The sequence below is a fragment of the Tachypleus tridentatus genome, chromosome 6, assembly GCF_004210375.1.
Source record: "Tachypleus tridentatus isolate NWPU-2018 chromosome 6, ASM421037v1, whole genome shotgun sequence".
NCBI lineage: Eukaryota > Metazoa > Arthropoda > Merostomata > Xiphosura > Limulidae > Tachypleus > Tachypleus tridentatus.
The window spans coordinates 139,076,212-139,092,119 of NC_134830.1; the positions used below are offsets into that span (position 1 = coordinate 139,076,212).

Sequence of the window (15,908 nt, forward strand, 5' to 3'; positions counted from 1 at the left end):
CTATTCAGGAGTTCAGTACTTGCATTAACTTGACATTCTGCTAAACAAATACAACATTAGGATCAATAGTTTAATATTTCTTTTATCAAATCAGCTAATTACAGGTTGACCAAAGTGAAAAGTAAATCCACAGTTTCTCTATACAATGGAACACAACTGTCTAGTTCAGAGTGAAAGTCTTAGAGAACTAATGTACAAAAGTAACTCCTGTGAAAAGATAAGCTTGTTTTTGCAGGAGTTCATATCTTATTTGGGAGGACTGAAGTGGATGTTGTGTGACTGGCTGGTGGATGAATGTGTGATGATTTATACAACTAAAGGTTGCCTTAAACTACTTATTTCCAAAATCCAAGTTTCTGGTTTAGTTATGGATTCTTCTCATTCTTGACGAACAATTCTCTGATTCTTGTTTTCTGTAATTGTCCCAGTCTATTTTACATCCACTCAATATAACATAGGCAGAATTCTGTGTCTATCATAGGACATCAGTCCTATGGTGTTTTATCTTTATCTTGTCCCAATGTCTTACAGTTCCTGTGATGTGGTTTAGTCACAAGAATAGGGTATTTCATAAATTATGTTTTGATGCTTGTCAGATATTTTATCTTACAGAATGTACCAAATGTCACCCTGAACAAAACAGTTACCACCTATTTCAACTTTATTCAACATAAAACTCTGACTAAATCATTTATAAAAGAACATTATCATATGTTGTGCAGACAAAGAAATATAATAAAACACTTGTACAGTTTTCCTTAATTGTTTTAATACTTTTGAGGACTTTCTTTCCAGGTATATTTACCTCTTCAGTCTGAGAAGTCATAATAACACCACATTAGTATTGGTCTACAGTACTGTATTTTCCCTTAGAATGTGCATAACAGTAACCAGATGGAAACTAGTTTATCCACCTCTTGTCACTAGAAAGTTTCATTTCTAACAACTGTTAACTTAGATCTCAAAACTGGTTTATTACTGATTTAGGTTGATTTTTCCCAGGACCAAAATAAACTAATTATACTATTATATACAAAATATCCTTGTACTTGCATTATTGCTAATTATGCTGCTTAGTTATTTGACAAATGTTAAAACGTTTGCATGTGGCTATACAATTATAGGCAGAAACTGTAGGCACAGATAACAAAAAATATAAACAAGCATATTTAAAAATATTCTAAATTTGTTCTTGTTACTTTTACAAACTTGGAACTCAAATGAAGACTTCATTATTATTATTATTTAGACAAATTTAAAAGAAACAGTCAAAATAAAGTTAATTTACTGTACAGTTTTAAAGGATAGATCACATTAAAATTTCTTCTTTACTCCTTGAGGCAGAACACTTTCTTTGGCATAGTTAAAAAACGACAACAACCCATAACGCTTACCACGTCGTGAGAAATAATTTGTTACCACATCACTGTCCTCTGAAAAAAAAAAAACTTCAACGTGAATATAACAAAATATACACTTGCCACAAAATATGAGTCTTGGAAAACAAAAAAACACCCTTGGTAATATACATCAAAACACATACAGCACTGTTTTACAGTCTCATTGGGTTGTTCACTAATTTCTTACCCTGTACAGTAAGTTGTTTGTATTTCGTAGTAATTTTGAGACTGGAAATGGTATCATTTTAGAACAGTGTATAAAAACAATTTTTAAAAAACTGTGATTGTTTTAACACTGAATACAAATGCTAATGAGGTTTAAAATAATACACAAGTCTTTTACTAGTATTAACATAAATAATAGTTTCATTTTTAAAAGGTGTGTTAAATACAGTATTATTAATTTGGGACACGTGAAATGCTTGTAATGGTGACCACATCAGTATCTTTTAAACAACTAAATTTCACAAATACAATATTCTGATATCAAACAGGCTTGCAAAAAATTTTGATAAAATTTGTCTTTGTTTATAGTCCATACCTGATAAAATGGGTTTTGACTCTGAAACTGTTGGTAAGATGTTTTCGTTGGCAGAAAGTGAAATGAAAAAAGCAAAAGGTACGATCCACAAACAAAGTGTGAAATATGCCAAAACCTACAAATGAAGCATGTAAGTAATGGCTTTCTTTTCATATAAAGTAGAGATACATCCTTTATAAACTTTACACCATAATGTCATTCAGTTAACATAAAGTTGATAACCACATTAATTACAAGAACAGATCCACCCCCAACATGAAACAATCTGTTTATACATTTAAACAAACAGAAACTTACTGAAAAACTGTTGAATTTTTCAAACTTTTGGAAAACATAAAACTGTATAATCCACACCAATGTAAAAATTACAAGAAAACCACTGAATTATGCCATGTAAACATTTGAAAAGCGTTTCAATCCTGTTCTCTAATATTACCTGTTAACTGGCTTATATTAAACAAAAACACCTCTCATAACTATGGTTAGTACATACCTCGGAAAAAGGATAGTACACAGACCCGAAATAATTGAAGGCAAGGTAGTGGTTGAAGAATACAAGTACTGAAAACAAACAGATATCTGTGTTACAGTTTTAACAGATACAATCCACCTACTGCTTATAGCCAAGCAAGATCAACATTCATGCAATAAAGAGGTGTCATTTTATACAACATATATCATTGATATTTTCCAAGTTTGCTGCTTTTACATTAATCTGTATTCTACCAGCTACAGTAACGTGAATCACATAGTTATCAATACTTTTCTAAACTTCTACTAGTTCTACTCAGTTAATCAGTTTTATACTACTTCAAAACATGAAGAGGAAGATGAACATGTTAAGTTATCACCAAGAATTGTTTGATTAAACATGCAATGAACATGTTATCACCAAGAATTGTTTGATTAAACATGCAGTGAACATGTTATCACCAAGAATTGTTTGATTAAACATGCAGTGAACATGTTAAGTTATCATCAAGAATTGTTTGATTAAACATGCAGTGAACATGTTATCACCAAGAATTGTGTTTGATTAAACATGCAGTGAACATGTTATCACCAAGAATTGTGTTTGATTAAACATGCAGTGAACATGTTATCACCAAGAATTGTGTTTGATTAAACATGCAGTGAACATGTTATCACCAAGAATTGTGTTTGATTAAACATGCAGTGAACATGTTAAGTTATCAACAAGAATTGTTTGATTAAACATGCAGTGAACATGTTATCACCAAGAATTGTGTTTGATTAAACATGCAGTGAACATGTTATCACCAAGAATTGTGTTTGATTAAACATGCAGTGAACATGTTATCACCAAGAATTGTGTTTGATTAAACATGCAGTGAACATGTTATCACCAAGAATTGTTTGATTAAACATGCAGTGAACATGTTATCATGAAGAATTGTGTTTGATTAAACATGTTATCATGAAGAATTGTGTTTGATTAAACAGTGAACATGTTATCATGAAGAATTGTGTTTGATTCACCAAGAATCGTGTTTGATTAAACATGCAGTGAACATGTTATCACCAAGAAATGTGTTTGATTAAAAAGTTCATTTATGGTTCAACAAGATTTTTAAAATTATATTGATAAATGTGCACAGCAAAGAAAAAAATACACAGAAATAACACTCGGTAGGTGCCAAAGTAAGACATTAAGTAAACACTTGGTGGGTGACAAAGTGAGACGTTAAGTAAACACTTGGTGGGTGACAAAGTCGGACGTTAAGTAAACACTTGGTAGGTGACAAAGTCGGACGTTAAGTAAACACTTGGTGGGTGACAAAGTCGGACGTTAAGTAAACATTTGGTGGGTGACAAAGTCGGACGTTAAGTAAACACTTGGTGGGTGACAAAGCGAGACGTTAAGTAAACACTTGGTGGGTGGCAAAGCGAGACGTTAAGTAAACACTTGGTAAGTGGCAAAGTGAGACGTTAAGTAAACACTTGGTAAGTGGCAAAGTGAGACGTTAAGTAAACACTTGGTGGGTGACAAAGTGAGACGTTAAGTAAACACTTGGTGGGTGACAAAGTGAGACGTTAAGTAAACACTTGGTGGGTGACAAAGTCAGACGTTAAGTAAACAATTGGTGGGTGACAAAGTCAGACATTAAGTAAACAATTGGTGGGTGACAAAGTCAGACGTTAAGTAAACACTTGGTGGGTGACAAAGTGAGACTTTAAGTAAACACTTGGTGGGTGACAAAGTACGATGTTAAATATTTCAATTTTCAGTAATTCAAGGGTGTTTGAATATTTTAATGATATCAGTTGAAATGCTGTAATTAACTATAGAGTTCAATCTCTCTGTAAACTATTAAGTTCCTAGCAATGAATGTTTATAACTATAATAATAGGCTATAATTGGTCAACAAGAATATAATACTACATCTTGTTTCCATAAGAGGTTATAACAAAGTTGGTTACTAACGAAATAGTAGGATTTGAACATCATTCTCATAATACACCCACTCTCCAAATTACAGAATAGAATTATGTTTTTGGAGGTAATGAGACAAAATGCAAACCTACATAATAACAAACTAGCCACTGAACTGTGTTCAATCCTATTGTTGTATTTTTTCCATGTAATACTACACAATGGGCTATCTGCCCTATATCCACTGTGTGGAAACCCCATATTTTAGTATTACAAGTGCATGAACTGACCATAATACAAAGGCAGAACTCCACTGATCTGGGAAAATTCTCTCAAGACTGAAAGTCAGTTAGGCCTAGAGTATTGAAGGAAACTATGATACATCATTCTGGAACATTTCTTTCCTTATTAATCTTGGATAATTATGAAGGAGCCCAGGTGATTTTGATACAAATTTAAAATTATGCAAGTTTCCAAATGATGTTTTACCTTTGTAGCATTTGACTTTTGAACATGGTGATGAGAACAGAAAATCTTGTGAGAAAATTATGAAATGGTGATTAGTACACTCACGCATAAAAGATAAACTCCTTAAAAAATATTGTAATCATGCATTATAGTGATAAACTGAATTACTTTGACTACAGATACGATTTATCTACCTCAGTGTGTTGGAAAAAAATAATTAAATATGCAAAAAATACTAAATCTGTAAAATTACCAACTGTTATTATAAATGGTGCTGACGTCAAAACGAAATATGGGAAGGTGCGTAGCATACAGAGATGTGTTACTTGACTAAGAACTCCACATATGATTAAGGACAATGGAAGATCTTCGAAAAGGAACAGACAGCCATATATACACAGTGTCATCTGGAAGTAAAAAATACATGTATACGTGTTAATACTTATGTTGCAAATAACAATTAAATAACAGCCACCACATCCCACACATGTGGAATTACAAAAGTAAATTGTCAATGACAAGTGTCCCTTTTTCTACTTACCAGAATAACAAGAATTTACTTACAAATTCAAGAACAACATCTGTTTATTCTAAATCTGCAATTTTGTTTTGTTTTAAACAGCAGACTGATGTTACAAATGGTGTACCCCAGGATTCTGTGCTTAGTTCTTTTTTTTTTTCTCATTTGTGCGAACAACCTAAATAATGAAATACCCAGTAGACTGGTTACATTCATAGAAGATATTAGAGTAATAGGTATTTTAAACTTAACTGAAGATATTAAAGTTTGGATTACATGATGAGTTGGGTCAACAAATATATTTTGATTTTAAAAAATTATATTTTAGCACATTGGTTATCCCATCATTAATTGTTCTTTTAGCCCTGTTGAAGAAACTGTAGGTGAATTTGATGAGGAAGGAAAGATGAACACAACTGTTAAAAATCTCTAAAGATTATTACACAATGTACATCACTGACTGTTGAATCACCACATAGAGTACCACCTATCTCTGATAGATGAATGCATGTATTCTGTATACAGTGTGTGACTTGCAAGAATTCCATGAATATTTGAAGTAGCCATTGTTAAAAGGTTATTAAGGTGACCAGGTATTTAGACTGTAAACAAAGAATCAATGAGAATTTGAATGACAAGTTCACACTACAAGGTGTTTGTTTGAGTAAAGTTGAGCAGTTAGTGGTATTTGGTGATCGAGTAAAGGACGGTCTCCTTTATTTATTAGTGAAGTGTTCCTGAACAATGATATATAGATGCATAAGACAGAAAGTGACAGTGGACATGACTAGACAGTTACCTTCCCACTGGTCAGAAGTTCATAATTAGTAATAGTGGAGTAGCTTCATGTAAATATAGATATGGCAAGCAACTTGTGTGGCTGAAATCAAGCAGAACACTGTAGCCTGTTATGGTGAGTCATCCAATGTTGTCAGAGATGAACTATTGCAATTATTACAAATATGGAGGAAAAATGTTGGAAAATCCTGGAAATATTTTACTGGAGAGGAAAGAAACTTAGTAGGACATGATAGACCTTCTTAAGGTTAGGGGCTAGGAATCTGTAAAAAAAAAATGATATTGCTATAACTAAACACTGAAAGTGGTAAATTTGTTCAAAATAGGTTTAAAATATTCAAAACTCAGACACAATTTCAGTGAAGACAAAATTACTTTTGTAATAATAATGGACCTGTGCCATAGTCTGTCTTCAGGTACAATAGAAGCCAAAACACTGAAGGAGATTAAAAGATTGTATAAGTATCACAAAGATTGAAGTTCAACATAGAATGAGGTGTTTTGTACACAGATGGCTCGTAGTTGGTTGAGAGTAGAAAACAGGTGTTTCTGATATAAGAAATGGCTCTTAGTTATCACTTACAAAGGAAATGTAAATTTTCAGTTAGGTAGGTCCCTCTAGATAGTTGCAACGAGATGAAGTTTCTTTCTTATTTAATACAGTCTCAATGATTACATCTATAATTATCCATTCTTTTTTAACAATACTTTTAAAACAACTAATAGTGTACACAGCTTTTACAAAAGAAACTTACCAAAATAAGAGCTCTGATGATTTTACCAGTCAGGGTTGTGAACTCCTCCACAAGTTCTGCCAAGTAATAAAGTCCTGCAGCTAACAGGTCATTAAGTTGATTTATTAAACTTTAAAATTATACCCATTTAATTAAAACATCCTAGATTTACTCTATCAATAACTTTTAAAAAATCTATAGGTTAATTTCTATACATATATATTATTATTGACAATTTGCTAAAGATATGTTTACAAGAACTCCTTAGTAAAGTAAAAATAAATGCACTGTAATGTCAATCATATCATACCTGCAATAGGCAGTATTAACAAAGACAACATGAATGTTCCAGGACACAATAGGCATAGTAGAAATTAAGACATTATTTGTATATTGTCCAACAAGAACTTCTGTAGCACCAACTAGATTAAGTTTACAATAAGATTGAGATTTCAGCTGCTAATGAAGTAATTATTACAGGATATAAACATTAAGATATATTAGAGGCAAACCACAAGAGAGAGACAAGATATTACACATCATTCTAGATAGTTTTCTTCACCAACTGGACCACTAATTTACTAGGATCAATGTTGTTTATGATTTATTATTAACTACTAATACAGAAAGAGTTGAGAGGGCAAAAACAAGAACATCTGGGTGCAAGTGGTCACTGATCCATTAGATTTGATGTTTTTTCCACATATAAAGAATTATGAAACTTTGGTTATAAATTTTCAATGAACAATAAAAATGAAGGAGTCTGATAAGAATCAACTGTGGTGAACTGGGCCACAGAATTAACTCAGGATACTAATGAAATTTAGAAACATTCTTCAAATGTTTAAATATTCAAAACAGATATTCTTCAGAGAAAACTGAAGGTGGTTCGCTTACAAAGAGTTGAAAAGATAACGGTGACAATAAAAAAAGCAGGTTGGTCCAAGAGAACATTAGAAACTTGCAAAGTTATGTGAAAAAAATCCAAAAAGAGACTGAAAATATAAATGTTAACAGTGTTAGAATTGGAGTAAGTCATCTGAAGGATTATATAAGACAGTTCACTTTTGATGATTATAAGATAGCTTAATAAATTCTACTTGTATAATTTTTACTAAGATGTTGTAACCAATATTTCTCATCCTGAAGATCTACCAGATGGAAAAAAACATGGATAAGATAATCTCTTCAACTTTTGAGTTTATTAGAAGAAAATGGTAATTTCCAAAGAGTTACAATTTTCAGAAAATTTGTTTGAGGTGTTTTAAACTGTTTAGAAAACTGATAGTATTGATGTATTATCCTTTTTTATATTTAGTTGTGAGAACAGTAGGAGTAGATGTAAAACTTTTTGCAAAATCGGAATCACCTTGGAGTTTTGGTTTATTTGTTTTATAGTTTAGTGGATGTGTCACCTTTGATGAGTCAACATGTCCTTGTCCTTATAAGTAAATATGTTACCCTAATATTCATTACACAACATACATCACTTACACGAATTACGTCTACATCCCTTGTACCATTGCTACCTCCCTTACCTTACTAGCTATTATATATTTATAGCACACACTAATACTCTAATGCTGCTTAAAACTTACAAATAAGGAAAGAAGGGCATTATATAAATAATTCTTACTAGTTGAAGTTATTATGAAATGAAATACCGTTTTCAGTACTACAATTACAAACAACGATTTACAAGCATAGTGAAAATTATTTTATGTAAGCGATATACTACTAAAACGATTTTCTTTATGCTTATAAATCATTCTGAATTTACCCTTTTATTTTTACTATTAGTTCTGTTTTTTTGCACACGACATCTCAAATAACAACTTTTGAAATTCCACAATTCTTATTAGTGTACCAATAAAATTAAAAATTACATTGGGTGTATTTTATAGATGTTATTAGTTAAACGAAAAATAGAAACATTAATACATAACTCTATTGGACTCTTCTGAGAAAATTAATTATTATGCTAAATCAAGTTTAATGCCAGTTAACATTTAAGTGCTACGACGTCGATAGCATTGTAAAGCTATTCGTATTTTTAGTGACTTCTTTTCTAAAACTTACCCACTGCTAAGATTATTAAGCATAGATGTACAACTGTAGAAATCCAGCTTAAAAAGTACAAAAACAACATTACAATTTACAAAGTTAAAGATTCGCAAAATATTTATTTTCAAATACAAATTTATCATAAAAATGACTTTTACCACTATGTTATTACCACCGCGCCATCTGGAAAACTTCAAAAGTTTGTCATATTTAAGTGGTATGTATGTACGAATAATATGAAATTACCTTTAAAATATTTACTTTGGTTTTATTTTATTTTTAGGCAATGTTTCGCGCAAAAAACTATTTCAAGCTAGAAATAAGCCTGCAAAACTTCAAAACAGTTATCTACGCATATTTATTCCTAATTTTTAACCAATAAACTCGACAAAGTAAACTAGACAACAGCACCTACGTCCCACTCTTGGGCAACTCTTTGTATGACTGAATGATAAGATTTGACCATCAGCTTTATAACACACCCATAGTTCCAAAGCTTGAAATGTTTTTTTATTTGTTTAATGCGGCAACGGAACGAGGATTATGAATTCTAAGATTGTCAGGGTAAGTTACTCTAGGGCTATGCCTGTCCCAAGTGAAAACGTAAGGAACATTATATAAGCCATTGAACAACTAGAAGTCGAAATTTAGAATACTTGATGCATCAGGAAGAGTTGCGATATGTTTTTTTATCCGATCTATCCCCACCACAGATGTCGCATCCATCCCAATTTATACTGTGAAAAGTTCTCGGACTTATCACTAAGCCGTCGATGTGTGTGTGTTTTATTATAGCAAGGCCCGGCATGGCCAGGTGGTTAAAGCGCTCGACTAGTAATCTAAGGGTCGCGGGTTCGAATCCCCGTCACACCAAACATGCTCGCCTTTTCAGCTGTGGTGGTGTTATAATGTGTCGGTCAATCCCACTATTCGTTGGTAAAAAAAAGTGGCCCAAGAATTTGTGGCGGGTGGTGATGACTAGCTGCCTTCTCTATAGTCTCACACTGCTAAATTATGGACGGCTATCGCAGATAGTCCTCGAGTAGTTTTGCGTGAAATTCAAAACAAACTAAACCAATCTTATAGCAAAGCGACATCGGGCTATTTGCTGAGTCCACTGAGGGTAATCGAACCTCTGATTTTAGTGTTCTGAATCCACAGACTTACCGCTGTACCGGCAGGGGAGAGAGACTAAGTAATATATGAATTAAGATAGAAATATATTAGTTTGGAGTTTCTATTGAAATATTACTTGTAAAGTTAAGCCTACAAGTTAACATATTCTATGGCAAACATTATTCGAGGTATAAATTAGTAAGATAACAAAAGTTTGGAGACGGCTTGATCGGGTAATGAGGAAAACTCTATAAAATATGTACGACATCGAAGCTGAAATTAATGTATCTCAAGACGGCTGTTATAGGTATTAAAACGTTTATTAAAATAAAGTAGAGAATAACGTTTTGACCTTCTTAGGTCATCTTCAAGTTAACAAAGACAGTCTGCAACTGACCTTGGACTCGGCACATGAAACAAAAAACACAAAAGATTAAGAAACCAAATAATCACAGCCACAAAACTATGATCACTCGATAAAATTAACGATAAAATCAACAAAATAAAACAACACTTCATCAACAAATTTCCTTAAAAACCTTGGAAAAATTATACGCAGACACCTAGATGAACAACAAACAAACAATAATAAACCATATATATGTGTAAAAACGGCTGGTATGAATTAAGACAATTTTATATAGAGGAGCAAACAACGTTTCGACCTTCTTCGGTCATCGTCAGGTTCACAAAGAAAGAAAGAGGTAACTGATCGATAGCTGACCACATGTTTGAAGGGGTTGTGTAATTGAATGTAGGAATGTAAAAGGCGTGCTTAGATGTTTGATTATATTTATTAACATAGGTATAAAGGTGTTCCTTTGTATTGTTTTATTTTGGGTTTGAGTTATTGTATAAGTAAAGCTTCTTTAATTTTGCGTTTGTTTATGTTTGTTTCTTTATTTAGTATTTGGGTGTTTTCTTTGGTTATGTTGTGTTTATTTGATTTGCAGTGTTCAAATAAACCCTAAGAAACAACAAACTATAAAACCTTATACTGCGACATACCATATATTCCCTATATCAGCGAAAAAGTAACCAACATTTGGAAAAACTTATAACAAAATACAACATTCCAGTAAACACCAAATTTATTCAACAACCAGGTACAAAACTAAAGTCCATACTATGTAAAAACTACACTGACAAACATAACACCAACATAATTTATAAAATACAATGCAACTACTGCCACGAATTCTATATGGGAGAAACAAGCAGAAAAAGGGAAACCAGAACAAAATATCGCAAAAAACACCATATGTTTTTGAATACTGCAAATCAAATAAACACAACACAACCATAGAAAACACCCAGATACTAAGTAGGAAAACAAATATAAACAAGCGCAAAATCAAAGAAGCCTTACTTATACAACAATTAAAACCAAAATTAAACCAATATAAAGGAACACCTTTATACCGATACTAATTAATAACCTAACATATACTGCAATGACCCCTACAATTCTGTTCCGTTTACATTCTCGTCTCTAAGACATGTGCCCGGAAACGGTGAGTTGCAGACACTCTTTGTTAACTTGGAGATGACCGAAGAAGGTCGAAACATTATTCTGTATTGTGTTTTTATTAAAGTGCTAATACCCATACCAGCCATCTTGAGATACATTTTTACTTCAAGTGGGTTTCTCGTCACCTCGAGAATGAGATAATCTTGTTAAAACGTCGTACATTGATAATAAAGTTTTCTTCATTAACCAGTCAAGCCATCTCGAAACTTCTATTTTATAAAAAAATAATGTGGTGTTATCACGTGGGCTGAACTTGACTTTATTTGCATCCAATAATCAAACAAATCTGCCAAACGATAGAAAATGATACAACAATGGTGTCAGAAGTGGAATTATTTTGAAGAAAATAAAACATAATTTCAGCTATTCTTCAACATCAGTGTGACAATACCATCACAAGGGGAGTTCGAAATTTTGTTGATATAATGAAAAGTTAAAAAAATATATAAAGTAGAAGGAAGCATAAAATTAAAAAAAAAAACGAGACGAAAGTTTAAGAGAAAAGTTTAAAACCGAAACATAATATTTAAAGAGGGATTGGCTTGGTTTTTGAATTTCGCGCAAAGCTACGTGAAGGCTATCTACGCTATCCGTCCCTAATTTAGCAGTGTAAGACTAGAGGGAAGGAAGCTAGTCATCACCATCCACCTCCAACTCTTGATCTACTTTTTTACCAACGAATAGTGGGGTTGATCGTCACATCATAACACTCCCACGGCTGAAATGGAGAGAATGTTTGATGTGAGGGGATTCGAATTTGCGACCCACGGATTACGAGTCGAGTGCTTGAGAGGAAAATAAATTAATCGATTGACAAAACTGTTGTAGATGCACAGAACGATTACAACAATAAGACTGAAGACATAAAGGCATCAATGGAAAGGTTGTATTGCAAAAATGAAGTACAAACAGTCAATAATATGTAAAATAGCGTCAATGAAAGAACAATACATTTGTAAAATGAATTAGCAAATGGAAAGCTAATCCAGTCACACCTTTTCCTGCATCTGTTCAAGAAGTCCAACCTGAACTACCATTTGCTATAAAATATGGAATAGGAGAAACTATTTGGTCTCAATCTGTTATTACTACTACGACGTAATTTATGAATGCACAACCTTCCTGGACTGTTCGAGTCATGACGCAACCAGGTTAAGTCCAAAATGTAGCTGTCCAGGTCAACAACATCATACAAACAAGAAACCAATGAACAAAGTAGGAAATATGACAATTAATTTGAAATAACTTACATAGTGAATAAGTAAATTAGTTAATAAGAAGCTATACATCTTAGTACCCATTTTTAATGGACCAACTTGAATAACATGAAGTAACCTTCCAGTTAAGAGCTGTAACAACTATTAACTATTGATAGTTACCTTATCCTTCTGGTTTGGAGTGATACACTCGAGTAAAATGTAAATTTGTCACATTTGTTATAAGTGATAGAGTGATGATGAAGAAATAAAGTTCTCATTTTCATTGTTATCAGTATATTCAGTTCCTTGATTGATTAATTAGTCGTGAAATTCTACTCGTAAGTTTATATTAACGTCAGTCGTTATATAGAAAATTAGCCTGGGATTTTAGTTTGAACGTCATTTATATATGTAGACTTGCCTATAATTTACAAATGTGCAAGTGAAGTCAAAACCGGCACCACGTGTTTCGCGTTCCCGAACTTTCTGTGAATCATCTATAGGCAGCAGTAGTGTCGTGTTCAAACTGTTTGTTTATCCGCAGGATGTCGATCCCACCTGAAAGGGAATTTATCTCTCGGCTACAAAGTAGCTGTTAACCAGAACTGATCTTTTGGCATTCATTTATATTGCCCCGTAGGTCACGCTATCTCTTGGTGAAATGTAGATCGATTTAAGAAAAAAAAACAAACATGATTATTATTGTTACGTAAACTGACTTCGAAATATTTTCACCAAATAATTTAGAATAACCCGCTCATGAAAGAACAACATCATAACTATATGACGGAAACACTGAGGAAAGAAAAAATATTTCTTTTGCGAAAAAAAACGAACTTTTATTACGAACTGAGTGCACATGTATGAATTATATTAATAAATATGCATATTACCCTTTCAATATTGAAAACAAAATACGTAAGTTCACTTACTTTACAAACACAACGTCATTAAAGAGAGTTGTGCATTTATAATAAAGCCAAAGGACAGTTTAAGCAAAAAATAATTACTACTGGACGGCTTTATTTGTTTGTAGTTAACAACAAACTACACCATATATATCGAAACTTGGATTTTAGCTTATGACACCTTCAGTCTTACTGTTGAGCTACTGGAGGTGAAGGGCGTTCAGCTTAATAATCATAATTTATAAACTCTTTATTTTTTGTTCAATTTCGCAGAAAATTACTCCAGGCCTATCTGCGATAACCGGCCATAATTTGCAATGATAAATTAGAAGGAAGTAATTTATTTAATTTCACCCAATGTCAAATACTAGGCTACTATTTTACCAATGGCTAGTAGGATTGACTATTACATTATAACGTCCCTAAAGCTAAAAGGGTGAGCATGTTCGATGAATGTATTCGACCCCGCGAACCACAGTTTGGGAATCGAGCACCCTAAACACCAGGTTATGCCAGGCTAATCAAATCTATGTTGTTCTAATTTAAATGACAGTGGTAAGTGTGTGGAGTTACAACGCTAAAATCAGGGGTTCGATTCCCCTCTGCGTACACAGCGGATAGCCCGAAGTGGCTTTGCTGTAAGAAAAACACACGCAAACACTAGCTTTATTTCTCTGCTCTAACCAGTAATGTTTAAATCAGTGCAGATAGCCCGATGTGGCTTTGCTATAAGAAAACACACGTACACACAGACAAATTCATGTCAAATCACTTCTAATTCTGACAACATGAATGATAAGGAACGTTCATTTAAGAAGTTCTGACTTTTTCTTTGGAAAACTTCGTAACGCAATTTCCGTAAATATCACGTAAAATTTTAGACTTTTTAAAGCTATGTAGCTGCCATCTCCGGCGGAAATATTTGTCATCTTTCTTTTGCCATCTACAGACAGTTTATATAAAATGACTGAATACCAGGAACTTTTTCTATCAATATATAACACTTCCATGAAAAAGCATAAGAAAAAATCACAAGATACTACATACGAAAGGGTAAGTTTGTTTGTTTTCTGTATAATTTGTATAAGATTCAATAGTATGTTGTTGCAGTACTACAGTAGGGCACTGGCGTGCACTGGGCGAAGTTTAAGCTATTGTTCTTCTTTCCAGCTGGGGAAGGGGAAAGCTACAAGAAAATATACACCCCGGTTTTCAAGAAAATGCCTTACAATTTTTTAACTTCAGTTTATTGGAGACAAAAAATGGGGAAATCAAAAGAAAAAATGGATTTCTTAAACACAACTAGTTTATTATTGTTATTTTATTGTACACTTTATGTATTATTATTTATTATACCAGCAACGCTCCCTGGCGGTAGTATATTAAAGGTCTAATATTGTTTTTTATTTGAGTTGTACGTGAGCTTCTGTTGTCTAACTATTTCACTGTTTATCAGTTACTGTTAGATAATATACATCAGACTGCTGATTTTCATCATAATATTTTACGTAGTAGAAATATAGCTCAAATTAATTTTTAAAATGTGCATTGAATGGTGTACTATTTTCCCCTTTATCAACAATTTCAAGTTATTCGAGTAGAACAAAAGTTCTTTTTACAATCAAAAAGGTAAATCTTTGTTGGGGAATTTCGCACAAAGCTACTCGAGGGCTATCTCTGCTAGCTGTCCCTAATTTAGCATTGTAAGACTAGAGGGAAGGCAGCTAGTCATCACCACCCACCGCCAAATCTTGGGCTACTCTTTTCCCAACGAATAGTGGGATTGACCGTCACATTATACACCCCCACGGCTGGGAGGGCGAGCATATTTAGCGCGACGCGGGCGCGAACCCGCGACCCTCGGATTACGAGTCGCACGCCTTACGCGCTAGGCCAAAAGGCAAATCGACTAAACGCAAACGTAATATGCACTTTGTTGAATTAATCTATACAATTTTCATTTATACAACCAAACTGATTATGTAGTACGTATTTTGAGCAAGAGGTGGCAGTTTCATCGTATAAGACCAGATTATTTGGTTGATCAGTTTATTTGTAATTATTCGCAAAGCTACACAATGGACTATCTGTACTCTGTCCGCTATAGGTATTGAAACTCGCTATCTTGCGTTATAAGTTCTCATAGACACTGCTGCGCCACCTGAGAAGAGATTATTTGGAATCATTGCAAATTATAAATAAATTTGGTAATTATCTCAAAACAGTTCGGGTTT

At 33.1% G+C, this 15,908-nt stretch overlaps 1 protein-coding gene across 2 annotated transcripts; it reads right to left on the minus strand.

The window, feature by feature from the left end:
- Positions 1-59: 59 nt before the first annotated feature.
- LOC143253816 (protein TEX261-like) lies at positions 60-9,117 on the minus strand. Of its 2 annotated transcripts, none has more exons than XM_076508223.1 (6): positions 8,936-9,117; positions 6,878-6,957; positions 5,062-5,211; positions 2,435-2,502; positions 1,942-2,056; positions 60-1,433 (listed from the first exon to the last, which is right to left on the minus strand). In XM_076508223.1, the coding sequence occupies exons 1-6, from the start codon at positions 9,003-9,005 to the stop codon at positions 1,416-1,418; spliced, it is 501 nt and encodes a 166-aa protein (XP_076364338.1). In that variant the 5' UTR covers positions 9,006-9,117; the 3' UTR covers positions 60-1,415. The 2 variants fall into 2 exon arrangements, with proteins under 2 accessions (XP_076364338.1, XP_076364337.1); XM_076508222.1 differs by having other exon boundaries at positions 5,058-5,211; positions 8,936-9,115.
- Between the last annotated feature and the right edge of the window lie 6,791 nt (positions 9,118-15,908).

Bases quoted from the DNA above. Each gene is read 5' to 3' on its own strand.
- LOC143253816 (XM_076508222.1), bottom strand. From the start codon at position 9,005: ATGTTGTTTTTGTACTTTTTAAGCTGGATTTCTACAGTTGTACATCTA. The intron at 2,503-5,057 runs GTAATTTTACAG...GTTTGTTTTCAG, and splicing joins ACCATTTATAATAACAGTTG to TACTTGTATTCTTCAACCAC. The intron at 1,434-1,941 runs GTATGGACTATA...TTTTTTTTTCAG, and splicing joins GTCAAAACCCATTTTATCAG to AGGACAGTGATGTGGTAACA.